Raw genomic sequence first — 22,780 nt, 5'->3', positions numbered from 1 at the left:
GCAGCAAGGATGTGCTTAGGAATAAAAAAATCGTACCTCCAGTCCAGGCGCATTACAATAGGCTGTCAAATGGAGATGAAGCTTGCTTTCTAATAGTGACATTTTTTAAGCCATGATTTGAAATAATTTTAAACTTATAGGAAAATTGTAAGAATGGTTGAAGAACTCCTTTATGCTCTTCCATATTCACCAACTGCTAGCATGGACCACATTTCCCCTGTCATTTGTATTTTACAGAGGTTCTTGTTTTCTGAACCATTTGAGAGCAAATTGCAGCTCTAATGCCTTTTCCCCTAAATACTTACGTGGGTATCTCCTAAGGACAAGAACAGTCACTCATATATACAGTAGTGATAAGAATCAGAAAATTTCATGTAATACCATGTTATTATCTAATCTATGGAATGTTTTCAAATTTTACCAGAAATGTTCCTCATTCCATCACCCTTATCCCCTTTTTCCTCCCTCCCTTTCTTCCTTCCTTTCTTTTGTCTTTCTGTCTTTTGTATTCAAGATCCAACCCAAGATCACGCATTACGTTAGGTGATTGTTACTCTGGTTTCCTTTCACCTAGAACAGTTGCTCACCCTTTTTTTATCTTTCCTACACTGCCAGTTTTGAAAAGTACAGGCTCGTTATTTGTAGAAAGCCCCTCAATTTGGGTTTGTCCGATGTTCCCCCATGATTGGATTCAGCTTACGCATAGTTGGCAGGATGAATATATAGATGATGCTGTGTGCTTCCCGGCATATCATATCAGAAGGCACATAGTTATTGGTGATGTTAGCTTTCGATCACTCTGTAAGGTGGTGCCACAAGATTTCTCCATTGTGAGACTGAATTTGCAACCAAGAAAAGACACAGAACTGCCTACTGAACTCTGTCTAGGCATATGTTGCTGAGTACTTCCTGTGTGGCTAGCACTGATTTGGGCTGATTAACATGCTTGGCATCTACCTTGGAGAACTTAAAATCTAGTTAACTGTGAGGCACATTCTATAGTTAAATTACTGCATAGATTAAAAAAAATTTTTAAATAGTCACAGCCCTAGCTGGTATGCTAAGTGGTTAGAGCATCAACCCACACATTGAAGGGTCCCAGGTTCGATTCCCAGTCAAGGGCACGACCTTGAGTTACAGGTTTGATCCCCAGTCTGTTTGGGGTGTATGCAGGAGGCAACCAATCAATGTTTCTCTCTCACATCGATGTTTCTCTCTTTCTTTCTCTCTTTCCCCTCCTTTTCTCTCTTCCACCCTAAAAATCAATGGAAAAAAATATCCTTGGGTGAGGATTAACAACAAAAAAAAGGTTATGAGGAGTCATGTCATGGTCTGAGTATCAAAGGCAATAAGAATTTACAGGCAAGAAAGAGTCCTATTGGTTAGCATGGACAAAGAAGCTTCTACGGGAGAAACTAGCACAGGGCATGGAGTCAGTGAGTATTTGCTGGAAGAATAAGGACATGGAAAGCTAAGTGGCCAAAGAAATCTTTTCATATTTACTTCACTAGTACATTCTGTGTAGGCAGTGGTTTACCCACTTTGTTGAGAGCAACATTTTTCCAGGTACATTGATGAGTTTAAACTAATAGTGCATTATTAGCAGAGTGATAGTTAAATTAACTTTATCAATGTAGTTTTCTATTAAGAAATCAAACCTAACTTTATTCTTTGCTTTTCCTTTCCTCGCTGCTAGTAAGAACCCCTGAAGGCAGTATCAGGCTTTACTGTAAAGGTGCTGACACGGTGATTTACGAGCGGTTACATCGAATGAATCCTACCAAACAGGAGACACAGGATGCCCTGGATGTAAGTCTCACCTTCGCTCTTTATGCCGCAGGTTCCAAACTCACTCTCTGCTACTGTTTCTTAAGCACAAGTGAAAGCTGTATGTTAACTGTTGATGCTTCCCTAGTCTTGGTGTGGTTGAGTGGAAAGAACACCAAAGTAGGAACATTTGGTGGCTCCCGTTCTGCCCCTGCTGCTGACTTCCTGGAAATGACCATGGACCATGCCCTTTCCCAATATTCAGGTCAGCAGGAATGGCAAGATTGGCCCACAGGAGTGACTGGGCTCTCTTCCAGTGGCCTTAAACAAGCTGCACAACCACAATGAGCTGTAGTCTTAATATCTGTGTGGATCCTAAGAACTCCACCAACCTCCTCGTATATACCGAAGGGAAGAAAGCATTCATGTGTAACAAAGCATGACAGAGCCATGTGTTGGATAACTGAGTTCTGATACCTTGGTTAGGGAATCGGTTTGGTTCTCATTCCTTCAAACTTGTTATCTAAGAGGACTATGAACTTAGTCCAGTGATAATGCAATTATTCAGAATGCTTCTGGAAATTTATCTTGTGGAATTGCCTACCAATCCTCATGTATTTTTTATTCTATATAAGGATGGCAATGAAGTATGGAGGATTTCCATCAGACCTGGTGTTCCAATTCTTTCTCTTTACTTGTTTTATGTCCTTGGGGAAGGAAGGTGGTTGATGTCTCAGATGAATCATTAATTGTTGACTGAAAGAGGAAGAAGATAATTCCTATCATGGAGGGTTGTTGCAAGGGAAAGTATCTTGCGCAGTTCCCAGCACTTAGTAAATGCTTAATAAAGGGTAGTTTATTCCCTTTACTTTAAGGGTCTGGTTCAGTTTGAAAGCCACCCAGAGATCCTTCAGAAAGAAGCCTGATGAATATGTTGTTTACTAATTGGGGTCACATTTTAAGATTAAATATGCTGTTGCCCGGCTGGCATGGCTCAGTAGTTGAGTGTCAACCTATGAACCAGGAGGTCATGGTTCGATTCCCGGTCAGGTCACATGCCCGGGTTGTGGGCTCGATCCCCGGTGGGGGACATGCAGAAGGCAACTAGTCAATGATTCTCTCTCATCATTGATGTTTCTATCTCTCTCTCCCTCTCCCTTCCTCTCTGAAATTAATAAAAATAAGAGGGGGGGGGAGATTAGATATGCTATGAAAGCAGTTACAGTGGGTAATTATTTCTCATGAGGATATAAATTTAATCAAACAAATGCAGAACCTTCCAAAGATCCTTAGAAAGCAGACACTTAGTTGGGTGAACCAGTTCTGCCATCTTGGCTAGACCCATGTTAGTGTGAAATAATGAAACATTTTTACTGCTCATATATAAACCATTTAAAATAGCTTAAATCTGCTCTCTATGATTACATTTTCAGACACTCCTTTTCATTAAAATGTTTCATGGCAGCTTTAACAGTGGCTCGTGTATTTCAGAATTGGTTTGAGGTAATAACACTTACTTGAGAGCGCATAGTTGATTGGGCTTGTAACACAGCTTGTGGGAACAGATTATAAAGTTGTCAGTCCTGTGTTTACAACATCATTAACACCCGCAAGGCATCTTTCTTTGGCTGTTATTTTCTTAGTCATGAAAAGAAAAAGGTTTTGTGTGTGTGTGTGTGTTTTACTCTAGTGACTTTATTTAGAAGAAAGGTTTACATTTCCCTTTAATAATTTGGGAACTAGAAATAAATAACTAATTTAGGGTCCTACAGATACTTGGAAAAACAAAGTATTTGTTTAATCTCCTCTATAAAGTGTATTTGTCCAAATCCATTATTTTTTTCATGGTCTCTTTTTAAATTCTCTTATTGTATTATTTTAAGTAAGATTTCAAATTTGATCTTGAATTACACAAAGTTAACTATTCTTTGTGTGGATGGTTGTCTTCTAAATAAAACAGGTCTTTGCAAATGAGACTCTTAGAACCCTGTGCCTTTGCTACAAGGAAATTGAAGAAAACGAATTTGAAGAATGGAATAAAAAGTTCATGGCTGCCAGTGTGGCCTCAACCAACCGGGATGAAGCTCTGGATAAAGTGTATGAGGAGATTGAAAAAGACTTAGTTGTGAGTTTTAACCTTAATAATTTTTCTCCTTGATATTCTAAACAAAATTAGAAATTTTAGTTAAGTTTTGGTTTCATTCTTGAAAGATAATTCTAACTTCAGTATTTGAAACTGGTACAATGAAATTAGGTCATTTGAGTGTTTTTTCCTCAGCAAGCAAAATACAAGTTGCCATTATGAGAAACAGAAAGCATTAAAACAGGTTCTATTCTGATTATTATATCACTTATTAAAATTATGATTTTTACACAGTAACAAGCAAGACTATACTTAGTACATAGTGAGAATTACTGAAATAATTTCTATTTTGCAAACTCTTGAAACGAGAAAAAAATACCATTTGTAAATTAAATTTTCAGAGTTAAACACTGCCTGTACAGTTTAGATTAATGGAAAATGTCCAGCAAATAGTAATGACCTTTAGCAAGAATTGACTTATGTCTGTTTAAAGTAACATATACAGAATGAAAGTGTGTTTTTATTGTCCTTGATTTTGTTCTTGCATTGTTGACTTGGTCAGTTACTTTAGGAAAAACTATTTTGGTTATTTTGGTTTGGGGTGTGAAACACAGCAACCCTCCCTATTAATGCCAGCCATCCACTCCAGTAGAGAACTGACTAGGGTACATAATTAGCCCTTTTTCTCTATGTAGGTTGGCAAATTGTTATTACAGAACATATTGCTTATTTGCTAATTCATTGTTGTTGTTGTTTTTAATGTTCATTGCAGCTATTGGGAGCTACAGCTATTGAAGACAAGCTACAGGACGGAGTCCCAGAAACCATTTCAAAACTTGCAAAAGCAGACATTAAGATCTGGGTGCTTACTGGAGACAAAAAGGGTAATTCATTGTGTAGGGAAGCATGTCTGGTTACTTGCAAATATTCAGAGTTCCTGTTTCCGTGCCTGAGATGACCTTCTCAGACTTTCCATCCTGCACAAACACTGGCCTTTCTTTGGGACATGAACACTTTCCCTAAGAAACCTTTCTCTGTTATCCCAGCCCACCCTGTGTCCTTTCCCATACTCCCTCATTTATTCCTTGTACTTGAGCTCCTGATTGAATCTTGCTGATTGTGGTCAGTCTTATCTCTCCAGCCAGACATGGCTTGCTGTCCTGAGGGGCCGTCCTTCGTGTCCCTTCTGTCCGTCCCAGCACTGCCATTTGTTGGCATGGGTTAAAATAACAAACAGTGAACAACTATTATTTTCTTGCTTGTTTTATTCCTTGAAAATATAATTAAAATTTCATACACAAGGGAAGATTTTAAATTTAGAAATGAACAGAGTTGGTTGGGGTTGATACTTTAATCCCCAGCATTCCACGGGAAACCAGATAATTTCTCTTGCTTTGATTTACAACAGCAGTGGGTCCCACACTCTGCTAGGCTCCGGGAAGCACAGTCCCAATCTTAAAAAAATACCAATGATGGTAATACAAAAGGGGAAAAAGTCTTCAATAGGAGCCTGTGTGAATGAAGGTTGATGGAACTGGTTATCTCCTCACCCCCCATAACAGAATGATTAAACCACATGAACCGAATGTGTTTAGGATTTCAGTGAACAATGATTTATTAAATAATCAGTTAATAAATGTATTTGATGCTATAGCACATTTTATTATTGAAAAGATTTCAAACCAGACTGAGTTACACTTACTTTATTACAGAAAGAGGGATTTTTTTAACTGTGATTTCTATACATTGTTATGGAAAAACAGCAGAGTTGATTGAATCTGCCTATTTTATTAATTGAAAAAAATCATTATTACTAGATAAAGTTGATTATTAAGTTCATCAGTAGGAATGACATCTGACTTCATTTTTTCTGCTGTAGAAACTGCTGAAAATATAGGATTTGCCTGTGAACTTCTTACTGAAGAAACTACTATCTGCTATGGGGAAGATATAAAGTAAGTAACAAGCCTACAGGATGCGAATAATGGCTCGTTTTTATAAACACAAGGCTAGGTGTAGACGACACAGATACGGAGATAGGAGCTAGATTGTCACTTCAGGCAGCTTCCTCTATTTACATGAAGCAAAAGAACAACAGGCAGCTCCGCGTTACCACGGTTGTACCACAGGGCCTTATGTTGTAGGGAAGCTTGGGGCCTTTATTTGCCCTTCCAGGGGCCATCGTTCCCCATTCCTTAGACGTCCTCGGGACTTGTCTGCTGATACAAATTAATGTGAATTACATTCATGTATTGTCTTTTCTAGGAATTGTACCTTTCCGAGGGAAAATAGAAGAAAGCCCCCACAACCCTGCCTGGAGGGAAATTTTTGGGTTGGTTACATCTGTAGTCTTGTCTAGTTGGGCAGGCCTGATAGTTCAAAGTTGAAGTATCTCATTGGCCCTAAATAAGAGTGCAGTGGACCTGGAAATGTATAAGGAAAAAGCCCTGACTTGTTATGAAGCTACACATGTGCTGTACACAGTTATCAGGATGTGTTTGCCTCTGGCTTGAGAGTTAGTTCCTTTTATTCCTCAAGACGTTTCCTTACGATGCCTCAAGGCCTATTAACTAAGCTCTTAACATACAGCCTAGTCTGTTAAGATGATGAGGGAGTTGATGGTTGTCATTAGTCTTCCTTCTCATGATGATGATAGAGTTTCTGAGTTCTTCCCGTGTATTAGGCACACTGCTAAATTAGGCAAACAAAACCGGTAGCCTTATAATCTTAAGTAGATCAGTTCTGTTTGAATAGAGGTATATAAATCATGCCTCTTTGTGCTGTTAGGTCTTGAAAAATAGCAATGGACAAATAAATACTAATATGTTGACTTAAGTAGTTTCTTGGTTTCAGGTAATCTGACTAAATTACCATATGGTTTTGTTTATTTCTTATAGATAGGAGACTTAATATATTTCTGTTCTCTTTTTTAAAAGTGTTGAAAGTTGGGCTCTGAGCTAAATTAGAAGATAAAGTGAATGCAAGTAGCAGATTTTATGATCATGTTCTTAGCTCAATTTACCTTTACAGAAATTAATCATCTTTCTAGAATCTAGATGCACCATCCTATAGAATAGTTTGAATGGGTAACTTCATATTTTTCTCTTCCAGCCTTTTAGGGATCACTCCTTATTTCAACTTGAAAATAAAAATTAAATTAATGTGGAAAATGGGTAGATAACTAATCCCCTAGTGCAGTGGTTCTCAGTGGGGGGCAAGTTTGCCTTCCATGGAACATCTGGCAATGTCTGGAGTCAGGTTATCACAATGGGGTGCTCGAAACATCCTACAGACCAATGAATAGCCACATTCAACGAAGAATGATCTGGCCTGAGACTGCAATAGTGTCGAGGCTGAGAAAGCTGTTCTTGAAGGTGAAAAGTAATGGCTCAGTGTGTGTAATGAGGAAAGCCCTGGGCTGAGAGTTAGGAGACCCGAGTCTTCATTCCTGTTTTCCCATCAACCTGCTGCAGGCAAATCATATCCTCTCTGCCAGGCTTCCTTTTCTTATTTGTAACATGAAGAGGTTGGATAAGATAACTACAGTCTCTTCCAGTCCCAAACCCTGTGCTCATTTGGCCATCACATGAATGTGCTATATGCGGGCTTCTCAAGCATGTGTTGATAGAGAGCACTGAGCATTTCTCTAAACCAGACTTTATGCGGAAATCAGTTCCTTTCTGCCAAACAGCCCTCATTCATAACACAGTAGGTTTCACCCCAGTATTATAATTCAGATTAAGATTGTCTTCCTTCTGTGTTTTTGTGAATATATTTTCAATTGTATCTTTCTTGTGCTGTTTTTGGCAAATAATGAAGCACCAAGAACATGGTGCCTCCATAGTGGAGGAATTAAAACTTGGGTTGTATATCACTCATTAAAAAATGGGCAAAGGACTTGAATAGACATTTTTCCAAAGAGGATATAAAAATGGCCAACAAGCATATGAAATATGTTCAACATCACTAATCATGAGGGAAATACAAATTAAAAGTACAATAAGATATCACTTCACACCATTAGGATAGCTATTATATATATTGAGTGTGGGCAAGGATATGGAGCAATTGGGACTCTTTGTTCACTGCTGGTAGGAATGTAAAATGGTGCAGTCTCTATGGAAATGGTAGGATGGTTCCTTAAAAAAATTAAAAATGAAGTTACCATATGATCCAGCAATCCCACATCTGGGTATTATCCCAAAGAACTAAAAGCAGGGACTCAAAGAGAATATTTGCACACCCATATTTATAGCAGCACTGTTTGCAGTTGCCAAGAGTAGAAGCAAGCCAAATGTCCATCAATGTATGAATGGATACACAAAATGTTGTTCACCCTTAAAAAAGAAAGGAAACTCTGACAAATGCTACAACATAGATGAACCTTGAGGACATTATGTTAAGTGAAATAAGCCAGTCACAAAATGAGAAATACTGTATGATTTCATTTATATGAGTTATCTAGAGTGGTCAAATTTATAGAAACAGAAAGTAGAGTGGTAAGTAGCAGGGGTTGGGGGAAGGAGGATTGGGGAGTTGTTTAATGGGTATAGAGTTTCAGTTTTGAGAGATGAAAAATTCTGGATATTGGTTCTACAACAATGTGAATATACTTAACACTATTGAACTGTACACTTAGAAATAGTTAATGATAAATTTTATGTTATGTTTTTTACCAAAATGTTAAAAAGAAATTATATTAGTATGCCAAAATTATCTCATAGTGAAGGGCCTTTTTATAGCCTTGTACTTTAAACACTTAAATTTTTTTCCCCCAGTGCTCTTCTTAACACAAGAATAGAAAACCAGAGGAATAAAGGTGGAGTATATGCAAAATTTGTACCCCAGGTGCAGGAACCTTTTTTTCCACCCGGCGGAAACCGTGCCTTAATAATCACTGGCTCTTGGTTGGTACGTATATCATTAGGGTGTCTGTGCCTTTGGCTCAAACTAAAGCACTTCATTATGGACCAATTTTAGGTGGTTTGCCATATTAACTACCAACCCATAAATCTTTTAGCCAATAAATGAAAATGCAGTTTCCCAAGTTTGAAACTTAATGTTCTATGGTACATGAAAGGAATTACAGCAAACTGGTAATAGTGGTTATACCTGATTTATCAATCAATGGTTATGGTTATTTTAAATTTTCTTCTTTGTACATTTTTTTTTTTGCTTTTCCTTTTTTTATTGTTTTATTGCTTAAAGTATTACAAAGGGTATTACATATGTGTCCTTTCCCCCCCCCCCCCGCCCTTGACAATCCCCTGGCCTCCCTTACTCCCCCATTTAAAATATTTTCTCCCTCTGTTCACTTAAAATTCACACAGATGATTATATATCATGCCCAGACCAAAAATATCTGAAGGCGATAGAGGGATAATAACTGTCTTTTCTCTTCAAGCTATGAAGAAACAAAAAGCTTATATTTTGAGAAAGCATAGGTATAATTCAAAGTGATAAATAATTATAACTGAGACATATATGTTTTATCCCAAGTATTTCAGAAGATTGATTATGGAAGCGTTAATTATATTTTTCTACTTAAGCCTTTATAATAAGCTTGCTAGTAATATTTTCTTTTCTTTTTTTTTCATATCAAGAAATCCCCCCCCCCCCTGCCCTTGACAATCCCCTGGCCTCTCCTACCCCCCAGTGTCTTATGTCTATTGGTTATGCTTATATGCATGCATACAAGTCCTTTGGTTGATCTCTATTTCCTAATTTTTTATAGTAGATTTTTAATAAATAGAATAATGTAATCAATTACCCTTTCCCATCATCAAAACCTTGGGAAATGGGACTCTTTTTTTTTTTGTGGTAAGAATAGTTTATTGATTTTTAGAGAGAGTGGGAGAGAGCGAAACATCCATGTGAGAGAGAACCATCGATTGGCTACCTCCTGCATGCCCCTTAACAGGGACCAAGCCTGCAATCCAGGCATGTACCCTGACCAGAATCAAATCGGCAACCTTTTGGTGTATGGGATAATGCCCAACCAACTGAGCTACCTGGCCAGGGCAGGAAATGGGACTCTTGATATAAAAACTAAAATGGTAGTAATTCTTTCCCTTTGTGATTTCACAGAATGAAATTCTTCTAGAGAAAAAGACCAAGACAAGTAAGATTCTGAAGCTGAAGTTCCCAAGGACAGAAGAAGAAAGACGAATGCGGACGCAAAGCAAAAGGAGGCTGGAAGCCAAAAAAGAACAGAGGCAGAAGAACTTTGTTGACCTGGCCTGCGAGTGCAGTGCGGTCATCTGCTGCCGGGTCACCCCCAAGCAGAAGGCCATGGTGGTGGACCTGGTGAAGAGGTACAAGAAAGCCATCACGTTGGCGATTGGAGACGGAGCCAATGATGTAAACATGATCAAAAGTGAGTCTTACACAGACAGCCAATGCAACCCAAATTACTAAATTGATGGCAGGAACAGATTTGAGGGTAGTTTTTTCCAAGCTTATTGCTCGGGCTTTCCTAAAGCAGATATTTAATAAAGGTGCCCTACCAGGATGGCTACACCTGTGACCCTGCCCTCAGGTAGTTTACAGCCCATCGAGTAGGAGAGAGCAGGCATGACAATGCTCCTTGCAGAATGCCAAATAGAAGACAAGTTCCATATGGGTGAATTTATCCTTGTTTCCTTTTATGTGTTTGGATTTTTTTTCCTCTCCTTCAACTTCTCCCATGTTTCTTTGGGGCTTATTAAAAGTCCTGCTATTTAGTCAGTTTTGTTAAAAATTTTGCTAAGCTTGGTATACATTGTTGAACTCTTTCTGGTATTTGTTTTGAGATTATTCTCCCTCCCCTAAGCTTTCTTCTTGCCTTTGATAAATCTGTTAGAACTTCACCATTGGGAGACCTGCAGTGAGCTCAGAGTAACACATTTGGCATTGAAGCAAAGCTCCAAAATGGTCTCACTGGCTTCTTGACCTCCCTGAAATACTGCCAAGGGTCCTCCTGCTGTTGGAGGACCCTAGGTTCCCACAAATTAAAGGATTCATACAGAGAAACACAGTTGTGTGCGTATTAGAGGATGTGGAACCAAACCTCATCAACATGTCTGAATCCTGGTCCTTTTTCCCCTCCCTATATTACTTCAGGGTGATCTTGTAATGAAAATACCCAAACTAGGGAGACTTGAATATTTCTCATCCTACTGCCAACATGCTCATCTGAAAACAAGAAAATTATCTCTGATGTCACCTCCAGCTTTGTGATGTTATTAGGATGAGCAATTATATGACTACACTAGAGGCCCGATGTACAAAATTCATGCAAGAGTAGGCCTTCCTTCCCCCAGCTGCTGGCACCAGCTTCCCTCTGGCACCCGGGACCTGGGCTTTCCTCCAGCCGCTGGCAGGCACCCGGGACCCAGGCTTCCCTTGCAGCCCCGGCTTCATGCAGAAAGACGTCCAGTCTAATTAGCATATTACATTTTTATTATTACAGATGTGTATATGCACATCCTGCTGTGCTGGGTATCTTAATGCATTATGTATAACTAGATTTTATATTCAGCCTGTGTTGTGACTCATGAATCTGTCTTTCTTTTCTTAGAGTCTCTTCTCTCCTTGACATATACTAAGGGTATTCCGACTTTATCTTCTTCGACAGGAGTCAGCTGTATGATGTACGTCTTCTTGCTTTTTTATTATGTGTCTCTCACCACTACCAGTTTAAGTCCTCTGTACTGTGTTTTGCATGTGCTTGTGCTACCATGCAAATGGCATTTCTTGCTCTGAATTAGATCTATTTCCTCTGCACCTAGCTCTTTCTCTTCCATTATATATCAGTAACTCAACTAGCTGTGCCAAAAAGAGCAAGAAACTCAAACATGATTTGTATTCAGTTATACTGCAGACTCCTAGATGTTTGGAGAGGCGGGAAGGGTTACCTTACAGATTTACCCTCTGGTTTGCGATTTAGACTTGAAAATGTTTTGTTCCTCTGAGTTCACCAACTGATAGCAAAGGGATCACAGAAGTCAACATAGATCTTATAGAGACTCGTTTTTCTTAAATTGTCTTACCAATTTTTTTAAGCTGTTATGTGGCAGGTGCTTTTAATATAACCTATGGAGCATCCATTTGCAACAAAAATCAAGGAAACTCTGAGGTCTCCTTGGAAGTCAGTAGCTTTATCCAAGTATTTTTAGTGCCTTTTTGTACTTTGCAGAAAACTAATTTCTTTCAACTGCATCGAGAACAATATACAGTTGTGAGGGGGATATTTGCTGTTTATAAAAAAAGTAGAGTGGCCGAAACTGGTTTGGCTCAGTGGATAGAGCGTCGGCCTGCGGACCGAAAGGTCCCGGGTTCGATTCCGGTCAAGGGCATGTACCTGGGTTGCGGGCACATCCCCAGTGGGGGATGTGCAGGAGGCAGCTGATCGATGTTTCTCTCTCATCGATGTTTCTAACTATCTATCTCTCTCCCTTCCTCTCTGTAAAAAAATCAATAAAATATATTTAAAAAAAAAAAAAAGTAGAGTGAAATTTAAGTGTCAGAAAAAATCTGACCATTGGCTAACAGGTTTCATGTTTAGCAGTAAGTGCAGTAGAAGCAGAGGAAATTGCAACCCACCATGTTTCTTCCCCTAGCAAGGATCCTAGGACTCTCATATGCTGCCCTCTCCTCTTGTGCCTAAAGATGTCTACTGATTGGTGGGTGGTTTTTCTTGGTCTAAGACCCTGAGAATGAACAAGCTTGAGGAAAAGATCTGTTTGTTAAGGAATTATGGAGTCTTTTGAAGAGGCATTTAAAACCATATTTGGAACTTCAGAAAAATCTATATTTAGATTTTAGGGGGAAAGCCAGTGTGGCCTTATGAAGTGCATCTGTTCAGTTGCCTTGAATCACCCTGTGAATCATTTCACACACTGTCCTTGGTCTGCTCAGAAGATAAAGTTTGGCAGGCATTTCTCGGCCTCAGCTCCAGCATAATCTCAACATTTCCCTCTGTGGCTTGTTCAGGAAAGAAAGCCGTGGTTGGATAGGAAAGAGTGGTTGGTAATCATGATCAGTCAAGTGAACTATTTGCATGCGTTGAAAGAGGTCATATATATTGAATGAGATGCAATTTATTCAATTTTTTAGAATTGCATAATATTGTTGAAAACCTTGGTTTGCACAAATGACTCCATTTTGAATTTGTCAGACCTTGTGTTCTGCAAATGGGGAAGGATTTTTTGGAGCTTCTTTTAGTTGGAAACCCTGCTGGGTTGGCAGTCACTTCTCAGGGTCTGAGTAATAGGTTGTGTTCTCCAAACACATGTTCTCTTGAATGATCTCACTGTCTGTCTTTCCTCTCATGACTTCTGAGACCTAGAAAAAATGTGTAATTCTCTACATTGAATACACAATTTAAAGACTATTGGAACGATGGATAAAATTGTGACTCGTTTTTTATCTATTCCGGAAACCTTCCCCACTACATTAAAAAAAAAAAAAAAAAAAAAAGTGTCTTAAGGTAATGATAGGCTATAAATAAGTTTTTGAAAGTTTTATAGTAACTTAGTCAAAACTCTTTTGATTACTTGTGTTGGGGAATAACTAACACTAGCTTAAGACAAAAGAAATTTATTTTTATTTTTTAATATATATTTTATTGGTTTTCTACAGAGAGGAAGGGAGAGGGACAGAGAGCCAGAAACATCGATGAGAGAAACATCGATCAGCTGCCTCCTGCACACTCCTCACCGGGGATGTGCCCGCAACCAAGGCACATGCCCCTGACCAGAATCAAACCCGGGACCCTTGAGTCCGCAGGCCGACACTCTGTCCACTGAGCCAAACCAGTCAGGGCAAGAAATTTATTTTAAAAGATACAAAGATGTCTCATGCTGCCCAAGAAGGCCAGGCCTCAGAAGATGTTGGAGCCAGGAACCGAGGTTTCACCAGGAACCCCATCTCTGTCTGTCTCTCCCTCTCTCTAAATGACATTTCTCTGCCTTCAGAACCCCTCAGAAATATATCCATCCCACACCTCAAGAATTTACATGTTAAAGTTTTAAACACAAACACATCCTAATCCTCATTCCAAATGCCCAGAGACTGATGGGTCCAGCTTGGGTTTTCTGTCCGCCAGGGTGCAGGACAGGAAGCAGACACCTTGAGGTCCTTTAAGCAGAAAGTGATTAATACAGCGGCCGGAGTACTCAAAAAAGCTCTGGATGGACTGAAAAAGCTGGATTTAGGCTGCGTGTCTAACATCTAGTATTCCTCATTAGAGGAGATTCTGCTGTGAGGATCCTCTGCAGAGCTTTTCAAATAAGAAGCCTCTGCAGCTTTCAATGAACCTAAGAGGTCTCTGATTGTCCAAACCTCTTTCAGTCAACATCTGACAGCGGAGAATGGACACGAACTCTGTTGTAGAAATGCCAAAATAGGAAGTGATGCTGGGCTTTGATTCACTTCTTCCATCTATCAAGGGGGTCAAAACAGTGGAACTTAATTCACAAAGAACCTAGCGGTAAGGGAGTCTGGGCAATGTAGGGTGTTTATTGGCATTCCCATCTTCAATTAGAACAGGATGGAATGAAGGTTGAGAATCAATTCATAGTATCCACCTCAGATTATGTGTCTGCCCATGGCTGACTCAGCTGTGGCTGGGGAGTCAGAGACACATTAGGGCTCACCCTTTGGGTGAGAAGGATGGTTTATGAGCTGGGCAGATAATCTGACTGGAATTCCGCATTCACCTGAGATCCTTTCACAAATGTTCATGAAGGCCCAACCATGTGCACTATTTGATAACTACTACCTCTGACTTTGAAATTAGTTCAGAAGGTGGAGTAGAGGCTAGAGAGCTAGAATTTTCATATTTATTATTCCATGAATGTCAGCTTTTTGTTTTGCCATGGAAACATTATCACCTCAAAGTTTTGCCTTCAAATAGGTTTATGACTAACAGTATCTTCTCCCTCTGCCCCATAGCTGCTCACATCGGTGTTGGAATAAGTGGACAAGAAGGCATGCAAGCTGTCATGTCCAGTGACTATTCCTTTGCTCAGTTCAGATACCTGCAGAGACTGCTATTGGTGCATGGCCGGTGGTCTTACATCAGGATGTGCAAGTTCCTACGATACTTCTTTTATAAAAACTTTGCATTTACTTTGGTTCATTTCTGGTACTCCTTCTTCAACGGGTACTCTGCACAGGTAATATCATTATTATTTATATGATTGGCAGTTTTTGGTATTCTGTCTCTTAATAGCTGAGGCACAGATTAAGATATGGATTACTTTTCTAAAGTGTTTCTGGTACTTTAACAATGTCTTATTTTGCCTTTAAAGGGGCAGAATTTGTTCCTGGTCTGTTGGCTTTTTTTCTGTCAGTCAGGGTGCAGGACAGGAAAGAGACCCTTTGAGGTCCTTTAAGCAGGAAGTGATTAAATACAGGGGACAGAGACTATGCCTTTACCCTAAATGTTTTCTAGGTTACCTTGCCATTAAAGAACAGTAATAACAATTTGTTCAACTTTGCAAGTATAAAATTATATCATGACCAAGGCTAAAGGCATTATGCAAATTTTAGATGACCATAGATCTATTATGTCTTCATTTGTTTGGAGTTTTAGTTTTTGCTGTAACAGAAATGGTGGGCATATGTAATATGTCAAAATAGTGATACAGCAGTTAACACATTACGTGCCCAGTCAGTCACTGGTGACTGACACTATACTTTCCGTCCGGAAGACAAAACAGGCAGGGCGCTTAACATGTTAAATATCATTAGTGAAAAATGAACCTAAGCCAGTGTCTCTGATTGTCCAAACCTCTTTGACGCTATGTCACAGACAAATGGTTATCAGAACAGCCTCAGGAACCCGGGCCAGGAGCGACCTTGAACAGGGCTGGAGCCTTCTTCCTGTTTCCATGCAGGACTGTATATTCAACTGCGGGTGCTGAGTAAACCCGTTTCCTCTGTCCCACCCTGAGGATGGGTGTGTGCACAGCCCTACTTATCCCTTTCAGAAGCATAGTTCTTATATTCAGCCGAATTCTGTTTTAGAAAGTGTTTGAATGGCAATACTGGACTTGCAAGATAAGAGTAAAGAAGATTTGTATGGTATTTATGTGCTTTTGAACGGGTTTTATGTATTCTCATTCATTAAGGGGCATAAAAAGAATTCAAACACTGACTTGGTTTCCAACTTTATTAGAATAGACTCCTTTCCCAAAATTTGTTGGGGTACATCCCCCCACTTATTTAGGGGGTAGTTTCTGTGGAATGGTTTTTTATTCTGCCCATTACATAGAAACAGACTTATGCCATCTGCAGGTGTAGATGTAGGGCAGAAGTCCCACTCAACCTGGGAATATCCCTGCTTTGACAGAGCAGATGAATGCATGTTGACTAGGCTGCCAGTGTTTCCTGGTTGGTAACACACTCTGTAATCTCCTCCCAGACTGCATATGAAGACTGGTTCATCACCCTCTACAACGTGCTGTACTCCAGCCTGCCCGTGCTCCTCATGGGGCTGCTCGACCAGGTAGGGGCCTCATGGTGACAGGGACACTCTGTACGCCTCTTAAAGAAGGTCAATGCGAATATTTTTTTAAATATATTTTTATTGATTTCAGAGAGGAAGGGTGGTGGGGAGAGAGAGAGAGATAGAAACATCAATGATGAGAGAGAATCAAAGCAAATATTTTGGTGCATTCTTTTGGTTTTCACTTGGTTCTGAGTAAACCCTATTATAGTTCTGGTGTCCAGCAACAAGAGTAACTGCTGTGCTTCTTGCTGAGTGGTCAGAAAAGAGAAGTTTTGTGCCTGGGTTGAATCACTGACTGGAGTTGATAATCTTCCTTTGGACACTAAGACTTTCTTGATAAGACACTTGACAGTATACTAGTAGTATATCTCTATACTAACCTATTCATTTTAAAATAAATTATTTTAAAACTTTCTAAATCTTATGCGTTTAATTCCCAGATTACTACATTGTACATTTTATCTAGTAGTAATTCTTAGAGAAAGTACTTTAATTAGTAAAAAGAATAATTGGGAATGAGCTCATCAACTTTTATTTGAAAATACTTTCCCAAATAATTAGAAACAATATATTCTCTGAGGAGGTAAAAATAGCCTCCCTACATTTTTTGACATTATTTATTTGTTTTCTTTCCATAAATAGCAAATTAATATACTTCCTTAGACTAATGTAATGATGTTGATCTCTGTACAGTGAAACTATTCATGACTTATCTTGTTTAGTTTTTGCCTTCATAAAACCTAAGTTGGTTAGAGTATTGTCCCCATATGCCAAGGTTATGGGTGGATCTCCAGTCACAGGGCACATACAAGAAGCAACCAATGAATGCATAGATTAGTGAAACAAATCCATGTTTCTTTCTCTCTCCCCCCCTTCCTCTCTCTAATTCAATTAAATAAATAAATAAATAAATAAATAAATAAATAAATAAATAAATACCTTGTGACATGTAAGCATGTAAGTTTTCTCTGAGCTCTTTGATTCTTGATGGACAGTACACAACTCTTCTTGTATTTCCCCCTTAAGGATGTGAGTGACAAACTGAGTCTCCGATTCCCTGGATTATATGTAGTGGGACAAAGAGATTTATTATTCAACTATAAGAGATTCTTCGTAAGCTTATTGCATGGGGTTTTAACATCAATGATCCTCTTCTTCATACCTCTGGGAGCTTATCTACAAACCGTGGGACAGGATGGAGAGGCGCCTTCCGATTACCAATCTTTTGCTGTCACAATTGCCTCTGCTCTCGTGATAACAGTCAATTTCCAGGTATGTGGTTTTAGTCACCTGTTTTCAGTATCTGTTGGCACCTGTGTTTCTACAGACCAGTGTGCACGTCCAGCTAGCTCCCACTCTCCCTCCAACTGAGCCTCTGCCATTTTACATAATATGAATGCTGTTTTCACTCCTGATAACCAAACACGTTTCCTACTTCTTGCTTGAGCCAAGGATAGTTTAATTGGTCAGTATTCCAGTCAAATCATGCCTAAGTTGCTGAATTCTGTTTTTCAGAATCCTTAGATCCTTTATTTCTTGTTAACTCCGCAAAGTGAATGCTCTGTTTTTCTCTGGTTTCCCAACAGATTGGCTTGGATACTTCTTACTGGACTTTTGTGAATGCTTTTTCAATTTTTGGAAGCATTGCACTTTATTTTGGCATCATGTTTGACTTACATAGTGCTGGAATACATGTGCTCTTTCCGGCTGCATTTAAATTTACAGGTTGGTATTTTCTTTATAAATTCCAAAAATAAATGTACAGAAAAATATCAAATTGTAAGTTATTACTAGGGAAAATTAATGTCCTGAGAAGAAATTGAATGGTGATATTTGGAAGGGTGGTAATGTGATGTGAGGAAAGCAAATTAAAATAAACTTAAGATATAATTGTGTATCTGCTAAGTTAGATAAAAGCTCCCTGCCCCCAGTAAAACCTAATATTGGTAGCTTATTGGGGAACAGAATACATGTATTGCTGGTAGCACAATAATACAGTTTAATTATTCCAAAACACTATCTGGGGAAAAAATGAACTATTCAATTTTTTGTACACTTTGACAAGTATTTCCACTTGGGGAAAATACTCTAAGGTAAAACACATCAAATTTTGGAAAGGTAATCTGTACAAACATTGTATCACAACATTTCTAATTATGTTTTGAAAATGGAAATAACCCAAAGACCTAAGAATATAAAATCAGCTAATCCAAGTACAAATCCCATATGATAGAATTCCAGAACTCAAAAGTGGGCTACATTGCCCGGCTGGTATGGCTCAGTGGTTGAGTGTCGACCTATGAACCAGGAGGTCACAGTCCAACTCCCATTCAGGGCACATGCCCAGGTTTCAGGCTCAGTCCCTAGTGAGGGGCGTGCAGGAGGCAGCCAATTGCTGATTCTCTTTCATAATTGATGTTTCTATCTCTCCCTCTCCTTTCCTTGCTGAAAAAAAATTTTTTAATTATTTTTTAATATATTTTTATTTATTTCAGAGAGGAATGGAGAGGGAGAGAGAGATAGAAACATCAATGATGAGAGAGAATCATTGAATGGCTTCCTCCTGAATGTCCCCCACTGGGAATCAAGCCCACAACCCAGGCATGTGCCCTTGACCAGAATCGAACCTGGGACCTTTCTGTCCACAGGCCAACGCTCTATCCACTGAGCCAAACCAGCTAAGACTAAAAAAAAATTTGTTTTAAGTGGGCTACATTGGAGATATGTATTCGGAGCAATAAATAGTTACAGAAAATACAATAGTTTACAACTGTATAAAATATAGGACAAATTGACAAATGCTGGAATGAATTTGAATTTATAAATATAAATATTATAAATAAATATCATGAATTGGAAATTATGAACTTCTTATTTTGAATAGAGTAGCTTGGATTTACAATGGCAAAAAAATCCCCATAAACTCGGTTTCCTGTAAAAGATTAGTTGTTTTTTTTTTTACAACCAGTTTTGGCTTGTAAAAGGCGGTTGCTGTGGTAACCCTTTTCTTCTTGGGATTGAGATCATTTTTAAGATTACATTTTTCTTCAGTGACTTGGTTTTAAAATTTTAGTATCTAGTGACTTAGACTATTCCCATGGGGATTAGTTTTTAAACCCAGACACATTTTTCAGTGTAGAAACCACATTTAAAAAACTATACCTGAAACCTATATAATTTTATTAACTAATGTCACCCCAATATGTATATTCAATAAAAAATAAATTTTAAAAAAAGACCATTATTTTTAGAAACTTACAGTGTAAGTACAATGTTGTGTGAAAAATTTGGCTCTAGTTTTAAAATTGAGTAGTATCTGTGATGATCTGGTTGTATTATTGAAATGAATTGTTACTTCCTCTGACATCAACCAGAAGCCGAATTGCAGTGGAAAATGCCTGGATCTCGCCAGTCGAATGTGGGTCTTAATTCGGGAATTGCCATAGCTAGTTCTCTTATCTTGGGCAAGGTACTTCTTCATGACTCAATTCCCTTCCATCGCAAAAAGGGAATATTCATCTCTCAGAACTGATTATATGCCATGATCATGTCATACACCTAAGATAAAGCCTAGCACACAAGTGGCAATATTAGTTAGTATTTGGAGTTTCAAACCAAAACTGTAAATAGGAAAGTGCTGTTTTAAGTTCCTAAAAATATTCAGAAGTGTAGATTGCCTAATTCTGTATTTTTAATCAATGCACCCTGTCAACAAATGTACTTTTTTCCCCCTTATTTGTTCACTTATGCACATTTGTCTTGTTCCAGAGACTTTAAGCAAAGCAAAATTTTGTAGGTAATCTGATTTTAAAATGTTGATTTCGTAAGCAGTGATGGGACATTTTGGAAGGGTAATCTGCTTCTTGTAAAACTTCAACAGGGGCCGGGGCCGGTTTGGCTCAGTGGATAGAGCGTCGGCCTGCGGACTGAAGGGTCCCAGGTTCGATTCCGGTCAAGGGCATGTACCTGGGTTGCAGGCACATCCCCAGTGGGAGATGTGCAGGAGGCGGCTGATCGATGTTTCTGACTCTCTATCTCTCTCCCTTCCTCTCTGTAAAAAATCAATAAAATATATTAAAAAAAAAAAAAAAAAAAACTTCAACAGGGGATCCATTTATGGACTATGGAACAGGACCTGTGTCCTTAGGATGGGAGGACCCCTGTGACTCTTTCTCCATGTTTCTTACAGGCACAGCTTCAAATGCTCTGAGACAGCCATACATTTGGTTGACCATCATTTTGACCGTGGCAGTGTGCTTACTGCCTGTCGTTGCCATCCGCTTCCTGTCCATGACCATTTGGCCATCAGAAAGTGATAAGGTATAGAAAAAATACTCTTTGTCCTAGCTCTGAGTGCCCCTCACAAAAATCAAAACAGCATTTCCTACCCTGGCTGGTTTGCTGAGTGGTTAGAGCATCAGCCTGCAGACAGAAGGGTCTTGGGTTCAATTCCAGGTCAAGGGCACATACATCAGTTGCAGGTTAGATCTCAGGCCCTAGTCGGTGCACGAGCAGGAGGCAACCAAGAGATGTGTCTCTCTCACATCGATGTTTCTCTCTCTCCTCTGCTCCCTCTCTTCCACTCCCTCTAAAAAAAAATCAATGGGAAAAATATTATTGGGTAAGGATTAAAAGAAAAAAGCATTACTTAAAAACAGCTTTCCTACACAAGTCTAAGCTTTTCGGAAGTTTGGTATGAACATTTTTTTATGACTACTATTTCTTTAACACAATCTCGCAAATAAGTCCTTTGGGGTAGGCATTTTTGTTTGCTCGCTTTTTGTTACAAAAATTATCAAACCTGCAAGGAAAAATGGCATAGAACCCCCATATATCTATCTCTCAGTGTAACAATTGCACTACTAACATTCTGCCATGCAAATAGGTTCGGGTTTCTTTCTTCATTTAAAGAAAAATGTCACCTTGTAGCTAGATCCTTTGAGATACACGAAAGCTGTGGCTGAACAATAATGTGGCTGAACTACTCGCATAATAATTAGCAGGCTTTGGGCTCTGTGGATGAGCAATTTAATGCCATCAAAAAGTACCGGGGTTCTTTTAATCTCTCCCCTCTGCTGTTTTCATCTTGAAGTGAAAGGATGGATCTACAGCAGTTCCAGCATCGCTGCATCCTGACATGTCTATATCCAGGGAATTACTCTATCATTTTCCCTTTAGGAGCCTGGAGATTTTTCCTGGAAGGGCCGGCCCACTTTCCTCCAGTCTCATTGGCCAGAATTAAGCCACATGCTCATTCCTGGCCTGTACCAAGCAAGGGAGATCAGTCAGTCCCAGCCCTGGGAGTGGCACAGGTCGCAGGAGGAATGCGGCTGTATGGAGCACAGGGTACCTGAATGAATTCAGTTTCCATCAGAGAGTAGGTGCTAGGTAGGCAACCTGCATAACCCCTGGATCTCCCTTTTCCACTGACAAGTGTGTGCAGTAGCAACGAGGGAAAGAATTTCCTCCTGAACCCGAATCAGTCTGATTTAGGAATTGGAAAGAGCATGAGCCCAGGAGCTTAGGTTACCCATCTTCTAGCTCCAAGATCTAAACCTCACATCCTCACGTAACACTTCTAATCTATCTCTCTCTCTATCTCTAGCCCCTCCCCCCTCCCTTCTTCCCTCTTTCCCTCCCTTCCTCCCCATTTTCTCATCTATAAAGTGAGGGTGGTGATGCCCGCCTCAGCATGTTGTGGGAAAGCCTGTTATAGGTCCTCCATTAACATTTGATCCTGTCCCTGTCCTGTTAGCCAGACATCTGCCTTCATCTCCATTCCATCAGCCCGTTCCGTTTAGCCTTGACCCATCTCTCTCCCTCTGTAGATTCAGAAGCATCGCAAACGATTAAAAGCAGAAGAGCAGTGGAAGCGGCGGCCATACGTGTTCCGTCGTGGCATGTCCTCCAGGCGCTCGGCCTACGCCTTCTCCCACCAGCGGGGTTACGCGGACCTCATCTCCACCGGGCGCAGCATCCGCAAGAAGCGCTCGCCCCTGGACGCAATCATCGCTGATGGGACGGCAGAGTACAGGCGAACCGTGGAGAGTTGATGCACCGGCCTCAAACTGCCTGGAGCAAAACAATCACCCAGAGGAAACGTCTTGCTTTTTGTTTTTGTATGAAACTCTCAGGACTAGTTTTAAAAAACTGAACTTGTCACAAGGATTTTGAAGACATAATCTTGTTGACAAACTACTTGGGTTGGACTATTAAGCAATAGCAAAGCCAAGAATACCTTTTTAAAAGTCCTAGTGTTCAACTGTTTATGTTCATTAGGATTCAAAGGGAAATTTGTAAGCCAGTCTCAATCTAGAACAGAATTAGAAAACGGTCTTGTATTTCAATTCAAATGGTATTGCATCATAAAATTTGAATTCGATATTTCAGTCTGGGATCTTCAACGAGAATTTCCCTGAGGGATATATATATAT

The 22,780-nt window shown here is 39.5% G+C and overlaps 1 protein-coding gene across 1 annotated transcript in view; it reads left to right on the top strand.

The window, feature by feature from the left end:
• The window catches only part of ATP8B1 (ATPase phospholipid transporting 8B1), a gene marked incomplete at its 3' end in the record, with an annotated part of 109,508 nt that extends 87,109 nt beyond the window's left edge, over positions 1–22,399 (top strand). Inside the window, exons 17-28 of the mRNA XM_081096587.1 lie at positions 1,697–1,809; positions 3,728–3,892; positions 4,623–4,734; positions 5,730–5,805; positions 8,629–8,761; positions 9,938–10,226; positions 14,786–15,009; positions 16,260–16,343; positions 17,373–17,618; positions 17,933–18,071; positions 20,536–20,666; positions 22,175–22,399. Coding sequence (XP_080952713.1) covers positions 1,697–1,809; positions 3,728–3,892; positions 4,623–4,734; positions 5,730–5,805; positions 8,629–8,761; positions 9,938–10,226; positions 14,786–15,009; positions 16,260–16,343; positions 17,373–17,618; positions 17,933–18,071; positions 20,536–20,666; positions 22,175–22,399 — 1,937 coding nt within the window. The remainder of the gene's footprint in view (positions 1–1,696; positions 1,810–3,727; positions 3,893–4,622; positions 4,735–5,729; positions 5,806–8,628; positions 8,762–9,937; positions 10,227–14,785; positions 15,010–16,259; positions 16,344–17,372; positions 17,619–17,932; positions 18,072–20,535; positions 20,667–22,174) is intronic.
• Between the last annotated feature and the right edge of the window lie 381 nt (positions 22,400–22,780).

Source organism: Myotis nattereri (assembly GCF_964212035.1).
Source record: "Myotis nattereri genome assembly, chromosome: 8".
NCBI lineage: Eukaryota > Metazoa > Chordata > Mammalia > Chiroptera > Vespertilionidae > Myotis > Myotis nattereri.
Note: the sequence above shows the minus strand (reverse complement) of the source record. Positions and strands in the feature narration are given on the sequence as shown.